Genomic DNA, 23,555 nt, shown 5'->3' with positions numbered 1-23,555 from the left:
CAGAACGAATAACGAACATCGAATATTTTACTGCTCGCTCATCTCTAATTATTATTATAATTACTATTATTATTCTCCAGTACTGCACTGATTCCACGACTAGTAATTATTATTATTCCATCCTGGTATCTAGTGGGTTAATACTAATAATTGATTCTGTATTCTCCATATGTCAGAGCCTTACTTGCTATGAGAGCTGAGAGATGTGACAGATCGTTGTCGGGGGGGCCAGACGCAGATGAGATCAGGTAATATCTGGGATATGGCTGCTGTCACTGTATATAGGAGGGCTGATATATCACTGTATTATTGGCTGAGCCATAGGATGAATATGGCACCAATATATATATATCTTATATCTTCCAGTGAGGACCTGAACCCCCACACGGTGATCCTGCCCGCCATCCTCCCACGCTTTCACCCCGACCTCTTCATGCTGTACATGCTGTATCGGCAGCAAGAGGACGCCCTCTACTGGCAGGGTATTGTACGCCTGGGACACCTGACAGACACCAAGCTGCTGGAGTTCTTGGATGTGCAGAAGTAAGTCTGTAACCTATAGAGCAGAATTGGGACCTGCAGCGCCCCTGCCCCTCCCCAGCAATCGCTCCGGCACCTCTCGCTATACCGCGCTCATATCCCTGCAGCTCAGGAATCGAGATTTACAGATTTCTCTTTCCCTGAGATCCACTATAAGTCTCAGGAAGAAAACACACAGCAACATGGCACATAATGTGAATGGGGACCTAAAAAGTCAAGCCTTTTAATAGTATGGTCCCATCACTCAGCAGTAACACCCCCCATCCTAGGCGACCACGTGGAATGGATACATAGAAACTAAGGGGGTCTCAGAATCTCAAGACACTGTTAGAGAAATATTACAAAGTTACTAAATAGTAACAGATACGACACAGTACAAAGATGAGCGTCAGGCGGACAACTACAGGACCCTGCACCTAGGAGACAACGTAATCCTACAAAAATGGACAATACACCAAATAGAGCAATCTATTATCCCCTGGGTCACTTTCTAGAGAGTTGGGGGTTCCTGCTCCGTCTGCTAATGTTGAAAAACCTTATGTAACTCATAAATAAATCTCCAACCAAGTGATAGTGACCAAAACGTATAAGGGCACAAATTGCAGCAATATAGACAAACAGCCATGTCATAGACAATTACATTATATCAATGTGAAAAGAAACACACCCAGATGTGAGGCAGTGTAGTGCAGCGGTCCGCCGTCTACTAACACCACCCCAACACGTGTTTCATATGAAACACCTTCTACACTCCTGACATGGCTGATAACAGATAGTAATAGATTGTATTCCCCTGTCCTACAGTCGGCCTCTCCCCTCCTGACATGGCTGATACCAGATAGTAATAGATTGTATTCCCCTGTCCTACAGTCGGCCTCTCCCCTCCTGACATGGCTGATAACAGATAGTAATAGATTGTATTCCCCTGTCCTACAGTCGGCCTCTCCTCTCCTGACATGGCTGATAACAGATAGTAATAGATTGTATTCCCCTGTCCTACAGTCGGCCTCTCCTGACATGGCTGATAACAGATAGTAATAGATTGTATTCTCCTGTCCTACAGTCGGCCTCTCCTCTCCTGACATGGCTGATAACAGATAGTAATAGATTGTATTCCCCTGTCCTACAGTCGGCCTATCCTCTCCTGACATGACTGATACCAGATAGTAATAGATTGTATTCTCCTGTCCTACAGTCGGCCTCTCCTCTCCTGACATGGCTGATAACAGATAGTAATAGATTGTATTCCCCTGTCCTACACTCGGCCTCTCTTCTCCTGACATGGCTGATAACAGATAGTAATAGATTGTATTCCCCTGTCCTACAGTCGCCTCTCCTCTCCTGACATGGCTGATAACAGATAGTAATAGATGGTATTCCCCTGTCCTACAGTCGGCCTCTCCTGACATGGCTGATAACAGATAGTAATAGATTGTATTCCCCTGTCCTACAGTCGCCTCTCCTCTCCTGACATGGCTGATAACAGATAGTAATAGATGGTATTCCCCTGTCCTACAGTCGGCCTCTCCCCTCCTGACATGGCTGATAACAGATAGCAATAGATTGTATTCTCCTGTCCTACAGTCGGCCTCTCCTCTCCTGACATGGCTGATAACAGATAGTAATAGATTGTATTCTCCTGTCCTACAGTCGGCCTCTCCTGACATGGCTGATAACAGATAGTAATAGATTGTATTCCCCTGTCCTACAGTCGGCTTCTCCTGACATGGCTGATAACAGATAGTAATAGATTGTATTCCCCTGTCCTACAGTCGGCTTCTCCTGACATGGCTGATAACAGATAGTAATAGATTGTATTCCCCTGTCCTACAGTCGGCCTCTCCTCTCCTGACATGGCTGATAACAGATAGTAATAGATTGTATTCTCCTGTCCTACAGTCGGCCTCTCCTCTCCTGACATGGCTGATAACGGATAGTAATAGATTGTATTCCCCTGTCCTACAGTCGTCCTCTCCTCTCCTGACATGGCTGATAACAGATAGTAATAGATTGTATTCCCCTGTCCTACAGTCGTCCTCTCCTGACATGGCTGATAACAGATAGTAATAGATTGTATTCCCCTGTCCTACAGTCGGCCTCTCCTTACATGGCTGATAACAGATAGCAATAGATTCTATTCCCCTGTCCTACAGTCGGCCTCTCCTCTCCTGACATGGCTGATAACAGATAGTAATAGATTGTATTCTCCTGTCCTACAGTCGGCCTCTCCTCTCCTGACATGGCTGATAACAGATAGTAATAGATTGTATTCCCCTGTCCTACAGTCGGCCTCTCCTGACATGGCTGATAACAGATAGTAATAGATTGTATTCCCCTGTCCTACAGTCGGCTTCTCCTGACATGGCTGATAACAGATAGTAATAGATTGTATTCCCCTGTCCTACAGTCGGCTTCTCCTGACATGGCTGATAACAGATAGTAATAGATTGTATTCCCCTGTCCTACAGTCGGCCTCTCCTCTCCTGACATGGCTGATAACAGATAGTAATAGATTGTATTCTCCTGTCCTACAGTCGGCCTCTCCTCTCCTGACATGGCTGATAACGGATAGTAATAGATTGTATTCCCCTGTCCTACAGTCGTCCTCTCCTCTCCTGACATGGCTGATAACAGATAGTAATAGATTGTATTCCCCTGTCCTACAGTCGTCCTCTCCTGACATGGCTGATAACAGATAGTAATAGATTGTATTCCCCTGTCCTACAGTCGGCCTCTCCTTACATGGCTGATAACAGATAGCAATAGATTCTATTCCCCTGTCCTACAGTCGGCCTCTCCTCTCCTGACATGGCTGATAACAGATAGTAATAGATTGTATTCTCCTGTCCTACAGTCGGCCTCTCCTCTCCTGACATGGCTGATAACAGATAGTAATAGATTGTATTCCCCTGTCCTACAGTCGGCCTCTCCTGCCATGGCTGATAACAGATAGTAATAGATTGTATTCCCCTGTCCTACAGTCGGCCTCTCCTGCCATGGCTGATAACAGATAGTAATAGATTGTATTCTCCTGTCCTACAGTCGGCCTCTCCTGCCATGGCTGATAACAGATAGTAATAGACTGTATTCTCCTGTCCTACAGTCGGCCTCTCTTCTCCTGACATGGCTGATAACAGATAGTAATAGATTGTATTCCCCTGTCCTACAGTCGCCTCTCCTCTCCTGACATGGCTGATAACAGATAGTAATAGATTGTATTCCCCTGTCCTACAGTCGGCCTCTCCCCTCCTGACATGGCTGATAACAGATAGTAATAGATTGTATTCCCCTGTCCTACAGTCGGCCTCTCCTCTCCTGACATGGCTGATACCAGATAGTAATAGATTGTATTCCCCTGTCCTACAGTCGTCCTCTCCTGACATGGCTGATAACAGATAGTAATAGATTGTATTCCCCTGTCCTACAGTCGGCCACTCCTCTCCTGACATGGCTGATAACAGATAGTAATAGATTGTATTCCCCTGTCCTACAGTCGGCCTCTCCCCTCCTGACATGACTGATAACAGATAGTAATAGATTGTATTCCCCTGTCCTACAGTCGGCCTCTCCTCTCCTGACATGGCTGATAACAGATCGTAATAGATTGTATTCCCCTGTCCTACAGTCGTCCTCTCCTGACATGGCTGATAACAGATAGTAATAGATTGTATTCCCCTGTCCTACAGTCGGCCTCTCCTCTCCTGACATGGCTGATAACAGATAGTAATAGATTGTATTCTCCTGTCCTACAGTCGGCCTCTCCTCTCCTGACATGACTGATAACAGATAGTAATAGATTGTATTCCCCTGTCCTACAGTCGGCCTCTCCTCTCCTGACATGGCTGATAACAGATAGTAATAGATTGTATTCCCCTGTCCTACAGTCGGCCTCTCCTCTCCTGACATGGCTGATAACAGATAGTAATAGATTGTATTCTCCTGTCCTACAGTCGCTCTCCTCTCCTGACGTGGCTGATAACAGATAGTAATAGATTGTATTCTCCTGTCCTACAGTCGGCCTCTCCTTACAAGGGTGATAACAGATAGTAATAGATTGTATTCCCCTGTCCTACAGTCGGCCTCTCCTCTCCTGACATGGCTGATAACAGATAGTAATAGATTGTATTCTCCTGTCCTACAGTCGGCCTCTCCTCTCCTGACATGGCTGATAACAGATAGTAATAGATTGTATTCCCCTGTCCTACAGTCGGCCTCTCCCCTCCTGACATGGCTGATAACAGATAGTAATAGATTGTATTCTCCTGTCCTACAGTCGGCCTCTCCTCTCCTGACATGGCTGATAACAGATAGTAATAGATTGTATTCTCCTGTCCTACAGTCGGCCTCTCCCCTCCTGACATGGCTGATAACAGATAGTAATAGATTGTATTCTCCTGTCCTACAGTCGGCCTCTCCTCTCCTGACATGGCTGATAACAGATAGTAATAGATTGTATTCCCCTGTCCTACAGTCGGCCTCTCCTGACATGGCTGATAACAGATAGTAATAGATTGTATTCTCCTGTCCTACAGTCGGCCTCTCCTCTCCTGACATGGCTGATAACAGATAGCAATAGATGGTATTCCCCTGTCCTACAGTCGGCCTCTCCTCTCCTGACATGGCTGATAACAGATAGTAATAGATTGTATTCCCCTGCCCTACAGTCGGCCTCTCCCCTCCTGACATGGCTGATAACAGATAGTAATAGATTGTATTCCCCTGTCCTACAGTCGGCCTCTCCTGACATGGCTGATAACAGATAGTAATAGATTGTATTCCCCTGTCCTACAGTCGGCCTCTCCTGACATGGCTGATAACAGATAGTAATAGATTGTATTCTCCTGTCCTACAGTCGGCCTCTCCTCTCCTGACATGGCTGATAACAGATAGTAATAGATTGTATTCTCCTGTCCTACAGTCGGCCTCTCCTCTCCTGACATGGCTGATAACAGATAGTAATAGATTGTATTCCCCTGTCCTACAGTCGGCCTCTCCTCTCCTGACATGGCTGATAACAGATAGTAATAGATTGTATTCCCCTGTCCTACAGTCGGCCTCTCCTGACATGGCTGATAACAGATAGTAATAGATTGTATTCTCCTGTCCTACAGTCGGCCTCTCCTGACATGGCTGATAACAGATAGTAATAGATTGTATTCTCCTGTCCTACAGTCGGCCTCTCCTGACATGGCTGATAACAGATAGTAATAGATTGCAGTCACTTATTTCTCTCCATATTGTTCTTCCCTATAGACAGTTGTGGCCTCTGAAGGATGTGAAGCTGACAGCCAATCAGGTAATAGACGGTGCACAGGCTCCTCCTCCTCCTTGTATACAGTAGTGAGGGTGGGTGTGGTCTCCTCTCTGCAGCACATTACACTTTTTTTTCTGGGACATCAGACTGCAGAGTCACTGCCCCCCATAACTATATCACCCAATACTCTGCCTCAGCTGGTGATGGAGAGATACTGAAATAGTGGAAGGGATTGACCTAATGTGGCCTCTCTCTCCCCAGGGCCCCTTAGTAGTTGCATGTGCTACATTCTTACTGCCCCCTTAGTTATCCCCCCCCCCCCCAACATCACTGCATGCCCCTCGTGTTTGGATTTTCGTAAGTTAACATTTGCCCTTATTTCAACAAAACTTATTGAAAACCCAATTGCCCCTCCCCCGGTCCTCCACACCCCTCACCTATTTCCCTAACCCCTTCTCCCTCCACCTTGTTTTGTTCCTCTTGGTTCCCCCTTCCAATTGCTCTCCCTCCCAATTTCTCTGCCCCCTCCCCCGTTTGTTCTCATTTTCCCACGTCCTCCTTGTTCTCCTCTCCCCGGTTCTCATTTTCCCACGTCCTCCTTGTTCTCCTCTCCCCGGTTCTCATTTTCCCCCGTCCTCCTTGTTCTCCTCCCCCCTTGTTCTCATTTTCCCCATCCTCCTTGTTCTCCTCCTCCCCCCCCCCCCCCCCCGTTCTCATTTTCCCCGTCCTCCTTGTTCTCCTCTCCCCGGTTCTCATTTTCCCCGTCCTCCTTGTTCTCCTCTCCCCGGTTCTCATTTTCCCCGTCCTCCTTATTCTCCTCCTCCCGATTCTCATTTTCTCCGTCCTATTTGTTCTCCTCCCCCCGGTTCTCATTTTCCCACGTCCTCCTTGTTCTCACCCCTCCCCCTGGTTCTGATTTTCCCCTTCCTCCTTGCTCTCCTGCCTCCGGTTCTCATTTCCTTCCTTCTCTTGGTTCTCCTCCTCCCGATTCTCATTTTCCCCATCCTCCTTGTTCTCCTCCCCCTGGTTCTGATTTTCCCTGTCCTCCTTGTTCTCCTCCTTCCCGGTTCTCATTTTCCCCGTCCTCCTTGTTCTCCTCCTCCCCAATTCTCATTTTCCCCGTCCTCCTTGTTCTCCTCTCCCCGGTTCTCATTTTCCCCGTCCTCCTTGTTCTCCTCCCCCCGGTTCTGATTTTCCCCGTCCTCCTTGTTCTCCTCTCCCCGGTTCTCATTTTCCCCGTCCTCCTTGTTCTCCTCCTCCCCAATTCTCATTTTCCCCGTCCTCCTTGTTCTCCTCTCCCCGATTCTCATTTTCCCTGTCCTCCTTGTTCTCCTCCCCCCCGGTTCTGATTTTCCCCGTCCTCCTTGTTCTCCTCCCCCTTGTTCTCATTTTCCACATCCTCCTTGTTCTCCTACCCCTGATTCTAATTTTCCCCGTCCTCCTTGTTCTCCTCCCCCTGATTCTTATTTTCCCCGTCCTCCTTGTTCTCCTATCCCCGGTTCTGATTTTCCCCTTCCTCCTTGCTCTCCTGCCTCCGGTTCTCATTTCCTTCCTCCTCTTGGTTCTCTTCCCCCCGGTTCTCATTTTCCCCATCCTCCTTGTTCTCCTCCTCCCGATTCTCATTTTCCCCGTCCTCCTTGTTCTCCTCCTCCCGGTTCTGATTTTCCCCGTCCTCCTTGTTCTCCTCCCCCTGGTTCTGATTTTCCCTGTCCTCCTTGTTCTCCTATCCCCGGTTCTCATTTTCCCCGACCTCCTTGTTCTCCTCCTCCCCGGTTCTCAATTTCCCCGTCCTCCTTGTTCTCCTCCTCCCCGGTTCTCATTTTCCCCGTCCTCCTTGCTCTCCTCCCTGCGGTTCTCATTTTCCCCGTCCTCCTTGCTCTCCTCCCACCGGTTCTCATTTTCCCCGTCCTCCTTGTTCTCCTCTCCCCGGTTCTCATTTTCCCCGTCCTCCTTGTTCTCCTCCCCCCGGTTCTGATTTTCCCCGTCCTCCTTGTTCTCCTCTCCCCGGTTCTCATTTTCCCCCATCCTCCTTGTTCTCCTCTCCCCGGTTCTCATTTTCCCCGTCCTCCTTGTTCTCCTCTCCCCGGTTCTCATTTTCCCCGTCCTCCTTGTTCTCCTCTCCCCGGTTCTCATTTTCCCCGTCCTCCTTGTTCTCCTCTCCCCGGTTCTCATTTTCCCCCGTCCTCCTTGGTCTCCTCTCCCCGGTTCTCATTTTCCCCGTCCTCCTTGTTCTCCTCTCCCCGGTTCTCATTTTCCCCGTCCTCCTTGTTCTCCTCTCCCCGGTTCTCATTTTCTCCGTCCTCCTTGCTCTCCTCCCCCCGGTTCTCATTTTCCCCCGTCCTCCTTGTTCTCCTCCCCCCGGTTCTCATTTCCCCGTCCTCCTTGTTCTCCTCTCCCCGGTTCTCATTTCCCCGTCCTCCTTGTTCTCCTCTCCCCGGTTCTCATTTTCCCCGTCCACCTTGTTCTTCTCCTCCCCGGTTCTCATTTTCCCCGTCCTCCTTGTTCTCCTCCCCCCGGTTCTCATTTTCCCCATCCTCCTTGTTCTCCTCTCCCCGGTTCTCATTTCCCCGTCCTCCTTGTTCTCCTCTCCCCGGTTCTCATTTCTCCGTCCTCCTTGTTCTCCTCTCCCCGGTTCTCATTTCTCCCATCCTCCTTGCTCTCCTCCCCCCGGTTCTCATTTCCCCGTCCTCCTTGTTCTCCTCTCCCCGGTTCTCATTTCTCCCATCCTCCTTGTTCTCCTCCCCCCGATTCTCATTTCCCCGTCCTCCTTGTTCTCCTCCTCCCCGGTTCTCATTTCCCCGTCCTCCTTGTTCTCCTCCCCCGGGTTCTCATTTCCCCGTCCTCCTTGTTCTCCTCCCCCCGGTTCTGATTTTCCCCGTCCTCCTTGTTCTCCTCTCCCCTGTTCTCATTTCCCCGTCCTCCTTGTTCTCCTCTCCCCGGTTCTCATTTTCCCTGTCCTCCTTGTTCTCCCCCCCCCCCGTTCTCATTTTCCCCGTCCTCCTTGTTCTCCTCCCCCCCCCCCCCCCCCCGGTTCTCATTTTCCCCGTCCTCCTTGTTCTCCTCCCTCCGGTTCTCATTTCCCCGTCCTCCTTGTTCTCCTCTCCCCGGTTCTCATTTTCCCCGTCCTCCTTGCTCTCCTCCCGCCGGTTCTCATTTTCCCCGTCCTCCTTGTTCTCCTCTCCCCGGTTCTCATTTTCCCCGTCCTCCTTGTTCTCCTCCCCCCGGTTCTGATTTTCCCCGTCCTCCTTGTTCTCCTCTCCCCGGTTCTCATTTTCCCCCGTCCTCCTTGTTCTCCTCTCCCCGGTTCTCATTTTCCCCCGTCCTCCTTGTTCTCCTCTCCCCGGTTCTCATTTTCCCCGTCCTCCTTGTTCTCCTCTCCCCGGTTCTCATTTTCCCCGTCCTCCTTGTTCTCCTCTCCCCGGTTCTCATTTCCCCCGTCCTCCTTGTTCTCCTCTCCCCGGTTCTCATTTCCCCCGTCCTCCTTGTTCTCCTCTCCCCGGTTCTCATTTCCCCGTCCTCCTTGTTCTCCTCTCCCCGGTTCTCATTTTCCCCGTCCTCCTTGTTCTCCTCTCCCCGGTTCTCATTTCCCCGTCCTCCTTGTTCTCATTTCCCCGTCCTCCTTGTTCTCCTCCCCCCGGTTCTCATTTCCCCGTCCTCCTTGTTCTCCTCTCCCCGGTTCTCATTTTCCCCGTCCTCCTTGTTCTCCTCTCCCCGGTTCTCATTTTCCCCGTCCTCCTTGTTCTCCTCTCCCCGGTTCTCATTTTCCCCGTCCTCCTTGTTCTCCTCCCCCCGGTTCTCATTTTCCCCGTCCTCCTTGTTCTCCTCCCTCCGGTTCTCATTTCCCCGTCTTCCTTGTTCTCCTCTCCCCGGTTCTCATTTCCCCCGTCCTCCTTGTTCTCCTCTCCCCGGTTCTCATTTCCCCGTCCTCCTTGTTCTCCTCTCCCCGGTTCTCATTTCCCCCGTCCTCCTTGTTCTTCTCTCCCCGGTTCTCATTTCCCCCGTCCTCCTTGTTCTCCTCTCCCCGGTTCTCATTTCCCCGTCCTCCTTGTTCTCCTCTCCCCGGTTCTCATTTCCCCCGTCCTCCTTGTTCTCCTCTCCCTGGTTCTCATTTTCCCCGTCCTCCTTGTTCTCCTCCCCCCGGTTCTCATTTTCCCCGTCCTCCTTGTTCTCCTCCCCCCGGTTCTCATTTCCCCGTCCTCCTTGTTCTCCTCCCTCCGGTTCTCATTTCCCCGTCTTCCTTGTTCTCCTCTCCCCGGTTCTCATTTCCCCGTCCTCCTTGTTCTCCTCCCCCCGGTTCTCATTTTCCCCGTCCTCCTTGTTCTCCTCTCCCCGGTTCTCATTTTCCCCGTCCTCCTTGTTCTCCTCCCCCCGGTTCTCATTTTCCCCGTCCTCCTTGTTCTCCTCTCCCCGGTTCTCATTTCCCCGTCCTCCTTGTTCTCCTCTCCCCGGTTCTCATTTCCCCGTCTTCCTTGCTCTCCTCCCTCCGGTTCTCATTTCCCTCCTCTTCTTGGTTCTCTTCCCCCGTTTTCCTTACCCTCAGGCTCTGCCGCTGTCCAAGATTCGATCTCACCCCAACAAAGCTCATCCCACACCTTACCCCAGGAGAAAGGTGAGATGGAGGGGACAGACTCAGAGGACACATGACAGTGGGGTGGGGGTGGGGGGGGGTAACTGTTCCATGAGGTCTCCTCCAAATTGTAGACTCTGAGAGGTTATATGATGTCATCAGTGATGTCACTTCCTGAATAGTTTGGTTTTCACTTATCTGAGACTGATTTTCATGTCATACTCAAGTGAAATTGTGACTGCAGCTCTGGATGTGACTGGAGTATAAGACATAATGTAACAGTGATACTGTGACTGCAGCTCTGGATGTGACTGGAGTATAAGACATAATGTAACAGTGATACTGTGACTGCAGCTCTGGATGTGACTGGAGTATAAGAGATAATGTAACAGTGATACTGTGACTGCAGCTCTGGATGTGACTGGAGTATAAGAGATAATGTAACAGTGATACTGTGACTACAGCTCTGGATGTGACGGGAGTATAAGAGATAATGTAACAGTGATACTGTGACTGCAGCTCTGGATGTGACTGGAGTATAAGACATAATGTAACAGTGATACTGTGACTGCAGCTCTGGATGTGACTGGAGTATAAGACATATTGTAGCAGTGATACTGTGACTGCAGCTCTGGATGTGACTGGAGTATAAGAGATAATGTAACAGTGATACTGTGACTGCAGCTCTGGATGTGACTGGAGTATAAGACATATTGTAGCAGTGATACTGTGACTGCAGCTCTGGATGTGACTGGAGTATAAGAGATAATGTAACAGTGATACTGTGACTGCAGCTCTGGATGTGACTGGAGTATAAGACATGATGTAACAGTGATACTGTGACTGCAGCTCTGGATGTGACTGGAGTATAAGAGATAATGTAGCAGTGATACTGTGACTGCAGCTCTGGATGTGACTGGAGTATAAGACATAATGTAACAGTGATACTGTGACTGCAGTTCTGGATGTGACTGGAGTATAAGAGATAATGTAGCAGTGATATTGTGACTGCAGCTCTGGATGTGACTGGAGTATAAGAGATAATGTAACAGTGATACTGTGACTGCAGCTCTGGATGTGACTGGAGTATAAGACATAATGTAGCAGTGATACTGTGACTGCAGCTCTGGATGTGACTGGAGTATAAGACATAATGTAACAGTGATACTGTGACTGCAGCTCTGGATGTGACTGGAGTATAAGAGATAATGTAGCAGTGATACTGTGACTGCAGCTCTGGATGTGACTGGAGTATAAGACATAATGTAACAGTGATACTGTGACTGCAGCTCTGGATGTGACTGGAGTATAAGACATAATGTAACAGTGATACTGTGACTGCAGCTCTGGATGTGACTGGAGTATAAGACATATTGTAGCAGTGATACTGTGACTGCAGCTCTGGATGTGACTGGAGTATAAGACATAATGTAACAGTGATACTGTGACTGCAGCTCTGGATGTGACTGGAGTATAAGACATATTGTAGCAGTGATACTGTGACTGCAGCTCTGGATGTGACTGGAGTATAAGACATAATGTAACAGTGATACTGTGACTGCAGCTCTGGATGTGACTGGAGTATAAGACAATGTAACAGTGATACTGTGACTGCAGCTCTGGATGTGACTGGAGTATAAGAGATAATGTAGCAGTGATACTGTGACTGCAGCTCTGGATGTGACTGGAGTATAAGACATAATGTAACAGTGATACTGTGACTGCAGCTCTGGATGTGACTGGAGTATAAGACATAATGTAACAGTGATACTGTGACTGCAGCTCTGGATGTGACTGGAGTATAAGACATATTGTAGCAGTGATACTGTGACTACAGTTCTGGATGTGACTGGAGTATAAGACATAATGTAGCAGTGATACTGTGACTGCAGCTCTGGATGTGACTGGAGTATAAGACATAATGTAGCAGTGATACTGTGACTGCAGCTCTGGATGTGACTGGAGTATAAGACAATGTAACAGTGATACTGTGACTGCAGCTCTGGGTGTGACTGGAGTATAAGACATAATGTAACAGTGATACTGTGACTGCAGCTCTGGATGTGACTGGAGTATAAGACATAATGTAACAGTGATACTGTGACTGCAGCTCTGGATGTGACTGGAGTATAAGACATAATGTAACAGTGATACTGTGACTGCAGCTCTGGATGTGACTGGAGTATAAGACATAATGTAACAGTGATACTGTGACTGCAGCTCTGGATGTGACTGGAGTATAAGACAATGTAACAGTGATACTGTGACTGCAGCTCTGGATGTGACTGGAGTATAAGAGATAATGTAGCAGAAGAATATTGACTACAGCTCTGGATGTGACTGGAGTATAAGACATAATGTAACAGTGATACTGTGACTGCAGCTCTGGATGTGACTGGAGTATAAGAGATAATGTAGCAGAAGAATATTGACTACAGCTCTGGATGTGACTGGAGTATAAGACATAATGTAACAGTGATACTGTGACTACAGCTCTGGATGTGACTGGAGTATAAGAGATAATGTAGCAGAAGAATATTGACTACAGCTCTGGATGTGACTGGAGTATAAGACATAATGTAACAGTGATACTGTGACTGCAGCTCTGGGTGTGACTGGAGTATAAGACATAATGTAACAGTGATACTGTGACTGCAGCTCTGGATGTGACTGGAGTATAAGAGATAATGTAGCAGTGATACTGTGACTGCAGCTCTGGATGTGACTGGAGTATAAGACATAATGTAACAGTGATACTGTGACTGCAGCTCTGGATGTGACTGGAGTATAAGACATAATGTAACAGTGATACTGTGACTGCAGCTCTGGATGTGACTGGAGTATAAGACATAATGTAACAGTGATACTGTGACTGCAGCTCTGGATGTGACTGGAGTATAAGACAATGTAACAGTGATACTGTGACTGCAGCTCTGGATGTGACTGGAGTATAAGAGATAATGTAGCAGAAGAATATTGACTACAGCTCTGGATGTGACTGGAGTATAAGACATAATGTAACAGTGATACTGTGACTACAGTTCTGGATGTGACTGGAGTATAAGACATAATGTAGCAGTGATACTGTGACTGCAGCTCTGGATGTGACTGGAGTATAAGACAATGTAACAGTGATACTGTGGCTGCAGCTCTGGATGTGACTGGAGTATAAGACATAATGTAACAGTGATACTGTGACTGCAGCTCTGGATGTGACTGGAGTATAAGAGATAATGTAGCAGAAGAATATTGACTACAGCTCTGGGTGTGACTGGAGTATAAGACATAATGTAGCAGTGATACTGTGACTGCAGCTCTGGGTGTGACTGGAGTATAAGACATAATGTAACAGTGATACTGTGACTGCAGCTCTGGGTGTGACTGGAGTATAAGACATAATGTAGCAGTGATACTGTGACTGCAGCTCTGGATGTGACTGGAGTATAAGACATAATGTAGCAGTGATACTGTGACTGCAGCTCTGGATGTGACTGGAGTATAAGACAATGTAACAGTGATACTGTGGCTGCAGCTCTGGATGTGACTGGAGTATAAGACATAATGTAACAGTGATACTGTGACTGCAGCTCTGGATGTGACTGGAGTATAAGACATAATGTAACAGTGATACTGTGACTGCAGCTCTAGATGTGACTGGAGTATAGGGTTTGCTGTGTGACACTTCATCCTCTCCTTTCCTTTTAGAGATATTCTATTGTGAGACACAAGTGTTTCCAGTCTGCAATCGAGTGTCTGCAGAAGATCATGTAAGTCCTGCCCAGCACAGCAAGCTCAGGGTTAATTAGGGTTGTGAGTACTGATGTGAGGTCACGTCAGAGCGCCCCCCTACAGGGGCAGAATTAGGTAAGATTTACACCGGTTACATTGTGTTTATTTCCTGCTGTATCTGCCAAACTGGGATGTCTAGAGGCCACTGACCACAGCCAGGACCCCTGCAGATCAGCTGTACCAAGACAGCGCAGCTACAGGTAATAACATGATGGGTGCCGCGCAGCTCCCCTGCCATATGGTATGCACCCACCACTACACTCTGTATGGTGGAGGAGCAGCGTGACTCCTGGAATTGTTACCATTATCTATCCTAGTACAGCTGATCAGCAGCTGCCCTGGTTGTCCAGCCCCAAGGGTATAATATTGATGGAGTATCCTATGCATGATGGGTAGGTGTCCTTGTGGATAAGCAGGGGAGAAACCTCAGACCGACACTGACCGTGTGTTAGGTTACCGGGGATGTGGCCGACACTGAACGTGTGTTAGGTTACCGGGGGTGTGACCGACACTGACCGTGTGTTAGGTTACCGGGGATATGGCCGACACTGAACGTGTGTTAGGTTACCAGGGATATGGCCGACACTGAACGTGTGTTAGGTTACCGGGGATATGGCCGACACTGAACGTGTGTTAGGTTACCGGGGATGTGGCCGACACTGAACGTGTGTTAGGTTACCGGGGATGTGGCCGACACTGAACGTGTGTTAGGTTACCGGGGATGTGGCCGACACTGAACGTGTGTTAGGTTACCGGAGATGTGGCCGACACTGAACGTGTGTTACGTTACCAGGGATATGGCCGACACTGAACGTGTGTTACGTTACCAGGGATGTGTCCGACACTGAACGTGTGTTAGGTTACCGGAGATGTGGCCGACACTGAACGTGTGTTAGGTTACCGGAGATGTGGCCGACACTGAACGTGTGTTAGGTTACCGGGGATATGGCCGACACTGAACGTGTGTTAGGTTACCGGGGATATGGCCGACACTGAACGTGTGTTAGGTTACCGGGGATGTGGCCGACACTGAACGTGTGTTAGGTTACCGGGGATGTGGCCGACACTGAACGTGTGTTAGGTTACCGGGGATGTGGCCGACACTGAACGTGTGTTAGGTTACTGGGGATGTGGCCGACACTGAACGTGTGTTACGTTACCGGGGATATGGCCGACACTGAACGTGTGTTAGGTTACCGGAGATGTGGCCGACACTGAACGTGTGTTAGGTTACCGGGGATGTGTCCGACACTGAACGTGTGTTAGGTTACCGGGGATGTGGCCGACACTGAACGTGTGTTAGGTTACCGGAGATGTGGCCGACACTGAACGTGTGTTAGGTTACCGGAGATGTGGCCGACACTGAACGTGTGTTAGGTTACCGGGGATGTGTCCGACACTGAACGTGTGTTAGGTTACCGGGGATGTGTCCGACACTGAACGTGTGTTAGGTTACCGGGGATGTGGCCGACACTGAACGTGTGTTAGGTTACCGGGGATGTGTCCGACACTGAACGTGTGTTAGGTTACCGGAGATGTGGCCGACACTGAACGTGTGTTAGGTTACCTGGGATGTGTCCGACACTGAACGTGTGTTAGGTTACCGGGGATGTGGCCGACACTGAACGTGTGTTACGTTACCACTTTCCTCCCGCTTTCCTGGGCCCCCTTACTTGACCACTTTATGGAACAGGAGACTGTTTGTTACAATGTATCCGGACTGTGAAGAGTTAATCAGATTGGGTGGAGATCCCCTTTAACCACGGAGTGTAAGTCCTTGTGGTCATCCTCAGCGCTCGGCGGTGCCCCCTACAGGATCAGTCACTTCTTACATTTCTTAAATCCATTTCCTTTCTGTTTCTCAGCTCTACGGTCGACCCGAAGGAGAAGCTGGAAATAATCCTGAAGACGTATCAGGAGATCGAGAAGACGGTGTCCCGAGTGCTCAGCAGAGACTACAAACTGCCCATGGACGACCTGCTGCCCCTGCTGATCTATGTGGTGTCCAGAGCGGGGTAAGAGGCGCCAGAGAGCCAGCGGGATGTATGGTGGCGATATACTGTGTGATACTGGACACATGGCCGTATACTGTGGTGTAGTGTGATACTCTCGGATACATTGTAGTATCCAGACACTGATACAAAGTTATAGAAGATCTCTTCTCCTGCAGGATCCAGCACCTCGGAGCAGAGATCCACTTCATCCAAGACCTGATGGATCCCAGTAACCGCGGAGGGATCAATGACTTCCTGCTGACAGCTCTGGAGGTCTGTAGTAATAACCAGAACAGGGGGCGGGGCTGTGACTACCTCTCAGACATGATATATACAGCTGGTTGTCAGTAACAGGGGGCGGGGCTGTGACTACCTCTCAGACATGATATATACAGCTGGTTGTCAGTAACAGGGGGCGGGGCTGTGACTACCTCTCAGACATGATATATACAGGCTGGTTGTCTGACAGGGGGCGGGGCTGTGACTACCTCTCAGACATGATATATACAGGCTGGTTGTCAGTACCAGGGGGCGGAGCTGTGACTACCTCTCAGACATGATATATACAGGCTGGTTGTCAGTAACAGGGGGCGGGGCTGTGACTACCTCTCAGACATGATATATACAGCTGGTTGTCAGTAACAGGGGGCGGGGCTGTGACTACCTCTCAGACATGATATATACAGCTGGTTGTCAGTAACAGGGGGCGGAGCTGTGACTACCTCTCAGACATGATATATACAGCTGGTTGTCAGTAACAGGGGGCGGGGCTGTGACTACCTCTCAGACATGATATATACAGCTGGTTGTCAGTAACAGGGGGCGGGGCTGTGACTACCTCTCAGACATGATATATACAGCTGGTTGTCAGTAACAGGGGGCGGGGCTGTGACTACCTCTCAGACATGGTATATACAGCTGGGTGTCAGTAACAGGGGGCGGGGCTGTGACTACCTCTCAGACATGATATATACAGCTGGTTGTCAGTAACAGGGGGCGGGGCTGTGACTACCTCTCAGACATGATATATACAGGCTGGTTGTCAGTAACAGGGGGCGGGGCTGTGACTACCTCTCAGACATGATATATACAGCTGGTTGTCAGTAACAGGGGGCGGGGCTGTGACTACCTCTCAGACATGGTATATACAGGCTGGTTGTCAGTAACAGGGGGCGGGGCTGTGACTACCTCTCAGACATGATATATACAGCTGGTTGTCAGTAACAGGGGGCGGGGCTGTGACTACCTCTCAGACATGATATATACAGGCTGGTTGTCAGTAACAGGGGGCGGGGCTGTGACTACCTCTCAGACATGATATATACAGGCTGGTTGTCAGTAACAGGGGGTGGAGCTGTGACTACCTCTCAGACATGATATATACAGCTGGTTGTCAGTAACAGGGGGCGGGGCTGTGACTACCTCTCAGACATGATATATACAGGCTGGTTGTCAGTAACAGGGGGTGGAGCTGTGACTACCTCTCAGACATGATATATACAGCTGGTTGTCAGTAACAGGGGGCGGGGCTGTGACTACCTCTCAGACATGATATATACAGGCTGGTTGTCAGTAACAGGGGGTGGAGCTGTGACTACCTCTCAGACATGATATATACAGCTGGTTGTCAGTAACAGGGGGCGGGGCTGTGACTACCTCTCAGACATGATATATACAGCTGGTTGTCAGTAACAGGGGCGGGGCTGTGACTACCTCTCAGACATGATATATACAGGCTGGTTGTCAGTAACAGGGGGTGGAGCTGTGACTACCTCTCAGACATGATATATACAGCTGGTTGTCAGTAACAGGGGGCGGGGCTGTGACTACCTCTCAGACATGATATATACAGCTGGTTGTCAGTATCAGGGGGCGGGGCTGTGACTACCTCTCAGACATGATATATACAGCTGGTTGTCAGTAACAGGGGGCGGGGCTGTGACTACCTCTCAGACATGATATATACAGCTGGTTGTCAGTAACAGGGGGCGGGGCTGTGACTACCTCTCAGACATGATATATACAGCTGGTTGTCAGTAACAGGGGGCGGGGCTGTGACTACCTCTCAGACATGATATATACAGCTGGTTGTCAGTAACAGAGGGCGGGGCTGTGACTACCTCTCAGACATGATATATACAGGCTGGTTGTCAGTAACAGGGGGCGGGGCTGTGACTACCTCTCAGACATGATATATACAGCTGGTTGTCAGTAACAGGGGGCGGGGCTGTGACTACCTCTCAGACATGATATATACAGGCTGGTTGTCAGTAACAGGGGGCGGAGCTGTGACTACCTCTCAGACATGATATATACAGGCTGGTTGTCAGTAACGGGGGGCGGAGCTGTGACTACCTCTCAGACATGGCATATACAGGGGGCGGGGCTGTGACTACCTCTCAGACATGGTATATACAGGCTGGTTGTCAGTAACAGGGGGCGGGGCTGTGACTACCTCTCAGACATGGTATATACAGCTGGTTGTCAGTAACAGAGGGCGGGGCTGTGACTACCTCTCAGACATGATATATACAGGCTGGTTGTCAGTAACAGGGGGCGGGGCTGTGACTACCTCTCAGACATGATATATACAGGCTGGTTGTCAGTAACAGGGGGCGGGGCTGTGACTACCTCTCAGACATGATATATACAGGCTGGTTGTCAGTAACGGGGGGCGGAGCTGTGACTACCTCTCAGACATGGCATATACAGGGGGCGGGGCTGTGACTACCTCTCAGACATGATATATACAGCTGGTTGTCAGTAACAGGGGGCGGGGCTGTGACTACCTCTCAGACATGATATATACAGGCTGGTTGTCAGTAACAGGGGGCGGGGCTGTGACTACCTCTCAGACATGATATATACAGCTGGTTGTCAGTAACAGGGGGCGGGGCTGTGACTACCTCTCAGACATGATATATACAGCTGGTTGTCAGTAACAGGGGGCGGGGCTGTGACTACCTCTCAGACATGATATATACAGGCTGGTTGTCAGTAACAGGGGGCGGGGCTGTGACTACCTCTCAGACATGATATATACAGGCTGGTTGTCAGTAACAGGGGGCGGGGCTGTGACTACCTCTCAGACATGATATATACAGCTGGTTGTCAGTAACAGGGGGCGGGGCTGTGACTACCTCTCAGACATGATATATACAGCTGGTTGTCAGTAACAGGGGGTGGGGCTGTGACTACCTCTCAGACATGGTATATACAGCTGGTTGTCTGACAGGGGGCGGGGCTGTGACTACCTCTCAGACATGATATATACAGCTGGTTGTCTGACAGGGGGCGGGGCTGTGACTACCTCTCAGACATGGTATATACAGGCTGGTTGTCAGTAACAGGGGGCGGGGCTGTGACTACCTCTCAGACATGGTATATACAGCTGGTTGTCAGTAACAGGGGGCGGGGCTGTGACTACCTCTCAGACATGATATATACAGGCTGGTTGTCAGTAACAGGGGGCGGGGCTGTGACTACCTCTCAGACATGGTATATACAGCTGGTTGTCAGTAACAGGGGGCGGGGCTGTGACTACCTCTCAGACATGATATATACAGGCTGGTTGTCAGTAACAGGGGGCGGGGCTGTGACTACCTCTCACACATGATATATACAGGCTGGTTGTCAGTAACAGGGGGCGGGGCTGTGACTACCTCTCACACATGATATATACAGGCTGGTTGTCAGTAACAGGGGGCGGGGCTGTGACTACCTCTCAGACATGATATATACAGCTGGTTGTCAGTAACAGGGGGCGGGGCTGTGACTACCTCTCAGACATGATATATACAGGCTGGTTGTCAGTAACAGGGGGCGGAGCTGTGACTACCTCTCAGACATGATATATACAGCTGGTTGTCAGTAACAGGGGGCGGGGCTGTGACAACCTCTCAGACATGATATATACAGCTGGTTGTCAGTAACAGGGGGCGGGGCTGTGACTACCTCTCAGACATGGTATATACAGGCTGGTTGTCAGTAACAGGGGGCGGGGCTGTGACTACCTCTCAGACATGATATATACAGCTGGTTGTCAGTAACAGGGGGCGGGGCTGTGACAACCTCTCACACATGATATATACAGCTGGTTGTCAGTAACGGGGGGCGGGGCTGTGACTACCTCTCAGACATGGTATATACAGCTGGTTGTCAGTAACGGGGGGCGGGGCTGTGACTACCTCTCAGACATGATATATACAGGCTGGTTGTCAGTAACGGGGGGCGGGGCTGTGACTACCTCTCAGACATGATATATACAGCTGGTTGTCAGTAACGGGGGGCGGGGCTGTGACTACCTCTCAGACATGATATATACAGCTGGTTGTCAGTAACGGGGGGCGGGGCTGTGACTACCTGTCAGACATGATATATACAGGCTGGTTGTCAGTAACAGGGGGCGGGGCTGTGACTACCTCTCAGACACGATATATACAGGCTGGTTGTCAGTAACAGGGGGCGGGGCTGTGACTACCTCTCAGACATGATATATACAGCTGGTTGTCAGTAACAGGGGGCGGGGCTGTGACTACCTCTCAGACATGATATATACAGCTGGTTGTCTGACAGGGGGCGGGGCTGTGACTACCTCTCAGACATGATATATACAGGCTGGTTGTCAGTAACAGGGGGCGGGGCTGTGACTACCTCTCAGACATGATATATACAGCTGGTTGTCAGTAACAGGGGGCGGAGCTGTGACTACCTCTCAGACATGATATATACAGGCTGGTTGTCAGTAACAGGGGGCGGAGCTGTGACTACCTCTCAGACATGGTATATACAGCTGGTTGTCAGTAACAGGGGGCGGGGCTGTGACAACCTCTCAGACATGATATATACAGGCTGGTTGTCAGTAACAGGGGGCGGGGCTGTGACTACCTCTCAGACATGGTATATACAGCTGGTTGTCAGTAACAGGGGGCGGGGCTGTGACAACCTCTCAGACATGATATATACAGGCTGGTTGTCAGTAACAGGGGGCGGGGCTGTGACTACCTCTCAGACATGATATATACAGGGGGCGGGGCTGTGACTCCTTGTAGGCAGACATATGACGCCCTCCCCGTTTCTCTCCGCAGTCTTGCTACGAGCACATTCAGAAAGACGAGGTCCGACTGTTCAAGTGAATTACAATCTCCAGGACAAACATTGGACAAATCTGCAGGAAATGGAGAAAGTGGAAAGATTTGTTGTTTCTCCGCCCACATTATTGTTAAGCTCCTCCTCTTTATCTGCAGAGCCACCTGCTGGCCGGGCGACAATCTGTTACAAGAGATATTTTAGGGGGGGTGTTGTTGTTTTTTTGGGTTTTAGCTATTTATAATCCAATGGCAGATGGAAATGAGCTACAATGTGTGTATGTATATATATATATATATATATATATATATATATATATATATATATATATGTACTGTATACTGCCCCTGCAGGCCAGGAGAAGAACTGCAGCCATTATCCATGAGGAGCGAGCCTGTGTGCTCGGCCATGCGGGGGCCGATAGGACTTTAACCCTACAATGTCACTACTGGGCGATTTGTATTACTATTACCATGGATCAAGTCTATTGCTGCACTCCGCATTACTTAAAGGGGCAGATTTGGGATCCCTTTAACAGGCACGTAGAGGATAGCGAGATTATTTATTAAGCGGATATATATATGTATATAAGATGGGGGCGGGGAGTATTACACTACAGGGACTGTATACTGCAAACACAGAAGAGCAATATAATAAAAGCTGCTTGTAAAGGGTTAATGGCGTAAACTATCTGAACTTTCTACATAAATGTGTTCATTGGTCACAGACAGCGCAGGAGGCGGAGCTACCCAAAATACTGCCAGCTGGTCTCTAGTCACAGCCAGAGCTGCACACCCATATTCTCTAATTGCCATTGGAAACAACTGTCTAGCTCCGCCCCATTTCAGCTGATTACTGACTAAATAGATCTGATAGTGTGCACCGCTCTGCTAACCCAAATCAGAAATGTGATTGCAGCTCTGGCTGTGACAGGAGTATAAGACACTATGTCCTCCAGAATATACTGTACTTTATAGTTATATTCCTGTTCATAGGAGTAGTATTATAGTAGTTATATTCTTGTATATAGGAGTAGTATTATAGTAGTTATATTCTTATACATAGGAGGTATTATTATAGTAGTTATATTCTTGTATATAGGAGGTAGTATTATAGTAGTTATATTCTTGTATATAGGAGCAGTATTATAGTAGTTATATTCTTGTATATAGGAGTAGTATTATAGTAGTTATATTCTTGTATATAGGAGTAGTATTATAGTAGTTATATTCTTGTACATAGGAGTAGTATTATAGTAGTTATATTCTTATACATAGGAGGTATTATTATAGTAGTTATATTCTTGTATATAGGAGGTAGTATTATAGTAGTTATATTCTTGTATATAGGAGCAGTATTATAGTAGTTATATTCTTGTATATAGGAGCAGTATTATAGTAGTTATTTTCTTGTATATAGGAGGTAGTATTATAGTAGTTATATTCTTGTACATAGATGTAGTATTATAGTAGTTATATTCGTGTACATAGGAGTAGTATTATAGTAGTTATATTCTTGTACATAGGAGCAGTATTATAGTAGTTATATTCTTGTACATAGGAGCAGTATTATAGTAGTTATATTCTTGTACATAGGAGCAGTATTATAGTAGTTATATTCTTATACATAGGAGTAGTATTATAGTAGTTATATTCTTGTACATAGGAGCAGTATTATAGTAGTTATATTCTTGTACATAGGAGTAGTATTATAGTAGTTATATTCTTGTACATAGGAGTAGTATTAGGGTGCATTCACACTGAGTAAACGCTAGCTTATTTTGTAGAGTAAAATTACACTTGTAAATTTTGCTATCCCATTGACTTCAATGATATTTTTTTACAAGTGTAAAAATACGCCTGTAAAAAATACGCCTGTAAAATGTCATTGAAGTCAATGGGATAGCAAAATTTACAAGTGTAATTTTACTCTACAAAATAAGCTAGCGTTTACTCAGTGTGAATGCACCCTTATAGTAGTTATATTCTTGTACATAGGAGCAGTATTATAGTAGTTATATTCTTGTAAATAGGAGCAGTATTATAGTAGTTATATTCTTGTACATAGGAGCAGTATTATAGTAGTTATATTCTTATACATAGGAGTAGTATTATAGTAGTTATATTCTTGTACATAGGAGGTAGTATTATAGTAGTTATATTCTTGTACATAGGAGTAGTATTATAGTAGTTATATTCTTGTACATAGGAGTAGTATTATAGTAGTTATATTCTTGTACATAGGAGTAGTATTATAGTAGTTATATTCTTGTACATAGGAGTAGTATTATAGTAGTTATATTCTTGTACATAGGAGTAGTATT

The 23,555-nt window shown here is 48.1% G+C and overlaps 1 protein-coding gene across 2 annotated transcripts in view; it reads left to right on the top strand.

The window, feature by feature from the left end:
• The window catches only part of ALS2CL (ALS2 C-terminal like), an 88,653-nt gene extending 66,753 nt beyond the window's left edge, over window positions 1-21,900 (top strand). The window contains exons 22-29 of one of the 2 annotated variants that reach the window (XM_075262098.1): window positions 177-248; window positions 367-543; window positions 5,794-5,836; window positions 10,335-10,403; window positions 14,067-14,128; window positions 16,016-16,165; window positions 16,321-16,417; window positions 21,232-21,900. In XM_075262098.1, coding sequence (XP_075118199.1) covers window positions 177-248; window positions 367-543; window positions 5,794-5,836; window positions 10,335-10,403; window positions 14,067-14,128; window positions 16,016-16,165; window positions 16,321-16,417; window positions 21,232-21,279 — 718 coding nt within the window. In that variant the 3' untranslated portion in view covers window positions 21,280-21,900. The remainder of the gene's footprint in view (window positions 1-176; window positions 249-366; window positions 544-5,793; window positions 5,837-10,334; window positions 10,404-14,066; window positions 14,129-16,015; window positions 16,166-16,320; window positions 16,418-21,231) is intronic. The other variant, XM_075262099.1, reaches the window with a different exon arrangement.
• Window positions 21,901-23,555: the final 1,655 nt, after the last annotated feature.

The sequence above is a fragment of the Leptodactylus fuscus genome, unplaced genomic scaffold (genome assembly GCF_031893055.1).
Source record: "Leptodactylus fuscus isolate aLepFus1 unplaced genomic scaffold, aLepFus1.hap2 HAP2_SCAFFOLD_95, whole genome shotgun sequence".
NCBI lineage: Eukaryota > Metazoa > Chordata > Amphibia > Anura > Leptodactylidae > Leptodactylus > Leptodactylus fuscus.
The sequence above is the reverse complement of the archived record's forward strand: the minus strand, read 5'-3'. Positions and strand labels throughout refer to the sequence as shown.